Source organism: Oryza glaberrima, chromosome 3 (genome assembly GCF_000147395.1).
Source record: "Oryza glaberrima chromosome 3, OglaRS2, whole genome shotgun sequence".
Taxonomy (NCBI): Eukaryota; Viridiplantae; Streptophyta; class Magnoliopsida; order Poales; family Poaceae; genus Oryza; species Oryza glaberrima.
In genome coordinates this window covers 1,788,972-1,790,691 of record NC_068328.1, presented here as the reverse complement: position 1 = coordinate 1,790,691, position 1,720 = coordinate 1,788,972, and the positions used below count along the sequence as shown (strand labels likewise).

The window sequence follows — 1,720 nt, the reverse complement described above, 5'->3', positions numbered from 1 at the left end:
TTGCTTTAATTTTATCTTTACACATTAGTTAGTAGCTCATGTACAAAGTTGGAAAAAGAAGAAGAAACGGAAGAGGAAATTCTGAAGTTGCCGAGGGATTAGGAGGACTCTAAATCGGGTCAGTGAAATCTCTACTTGGAGCCGAGCCGAGAGACGTCTTCTTTCTCATCAAAGCCCAACCAAAATGGCCGTGACGACAGGAGAAGTACGTGTGGCTGGGCTTCTACTTCCACTCGTGCGTGTCGCAGGGGAAGCAGCCTTCCTGGGCGATGTCAGTGATCTGGACCCCCGTGTCGTAGACCTCGCCGGCGCGCCACCGCCTCGGCAGGACCTCCCGGTCGGCCCACACCCACTTCCCGTCGTAGCCGCCGGTCACCACCAGCCTCATCTGCAGCGGCCCCGGCGGCGCGTTCGGCATGCTCCACGACGGCCCGTGCTCCCTCGTCATGAACTTCCAGCTCGACGACCCAACCTGCAGCTCCCAACACACGATTGTTAGATTCTGCGACACAAACACTTGCAGATTGTTAATGATTGTTCTGTGCTGTGCTGTGTTTTTACCTGGGCGACGTCGACGGCGACGATGTCGGTTTGGCCGCCTTGGTAGAGGAAGCTGATGGTGAGCTCGTTGGGTCCGCGACTTCTCTCGTCGACTCTGACAGAGAGGCTCCTGTGCCTGTACTCGCACGGTACCCTGCACATGCACATCGCTGACGAATTTGAGCCAGACTTCCAATTCCGGCTTAGGACAATCGTACGTGTTCACTATCTATTGCCTCGCCTAGCACTTGCCAAACATTTCGTACGTACGCTTTGCAACTGGTAAACTACAGCAACGGACCGGTGAAACTCTCTGTTGAACAGTGGTAAAGTTAATATTTATCTATATATGTGTGGAACACGAGCTAAGGTGCGGTTGGTGAAAAGAAAGCGAGCTGGGTAAAAAGTAAAGCTTGGTGAGCTTTGCTTACCTCTTGTACTCGACGTCCACGGCGGCGAGCTCGGTGAGCGACGCGGCCATGCCGGGGCGGGCCATGGCGGCGAACGCCGGGCTGCTCAGAACGAGGCCGGTGCGGTTCGTCCTGGCGCGGTCCGTGACGACGACACGGGCGCCCGCGTTGCTGCACAGCTTCTTGTCCTTGCATCTCACCTGCAGCAGCGAATCAGTCAGGATGGGGAAGCCATGGACATGGCATATGCAGCTAAGCTAGTTGCCTATCTTCGGTTGTGTTCTCCTTCTCGATCGAGCTTGATTACCTGGTAGCACGCGCCGCAGCCGACGCCGCCCCGGTACAGCGCGGGGCCCGCGGCGGCAAGGAATCCGCCGCCGTTGAAGGTCGCGGCCGCCGTGCCATACCCGCAAGAACCGGCTGTGCCACGCAAGAACAAACGAACAGAATCAATCAGTCGATCCATAATCCGGCCGCTCCCTCTGAACGCAAAACCACGAACAAAAACAGAGCCGTCGTGTCGACATACCAGTCAGCGTGAGCGAGGAGGTGTAGTAAGCCGCTCTGGAGCGGCGCACGCAGCGGTCGCAGCCGGAAGCGAGCCGAGGCGCGAGCAACGCAACGATGACGAGGAGTAGTCGTGCGTGGTGCGAAAGGGAGGAGGAGCCGAAGCAGCAACGGACAGAGACGGCCATACTCTCTGGCTCGGGCACGGGGAGTATGGGTCGCTTCGGAGAAGAGAGAGACCGAGGTGGATTCGTGTGCGTGAC

The 1,720-nt window shown here is 57.6% G+C and overlaps 1 protein-coding gene across 1 annotated transcript; it reads right to left on the bottom strand.

Annotated features, from left to right (window-relative positions):
- Positions 1–1,720, bottom strand: LOC127765104 (expansin-like A1). Its single transcript, XM_052289933.1, has 5 exons — positions 1,480–1,720; positions 1,258–1,370; positions 972–1,150; positions 562–694; positions 1–472 (listed from the first exon to the last, which is right to left on the bottom strand). The coding sequence occupies exons 1-5, from the start codon at positions 1,643–1,645 to the stop codon at positions 224–226; spliced, it is 840 nt and encodes a 279-aa protein (XP_052145893.1). The 5' UTR covers positions 1,646–1,720; the 3' UTR covers positions 1–223.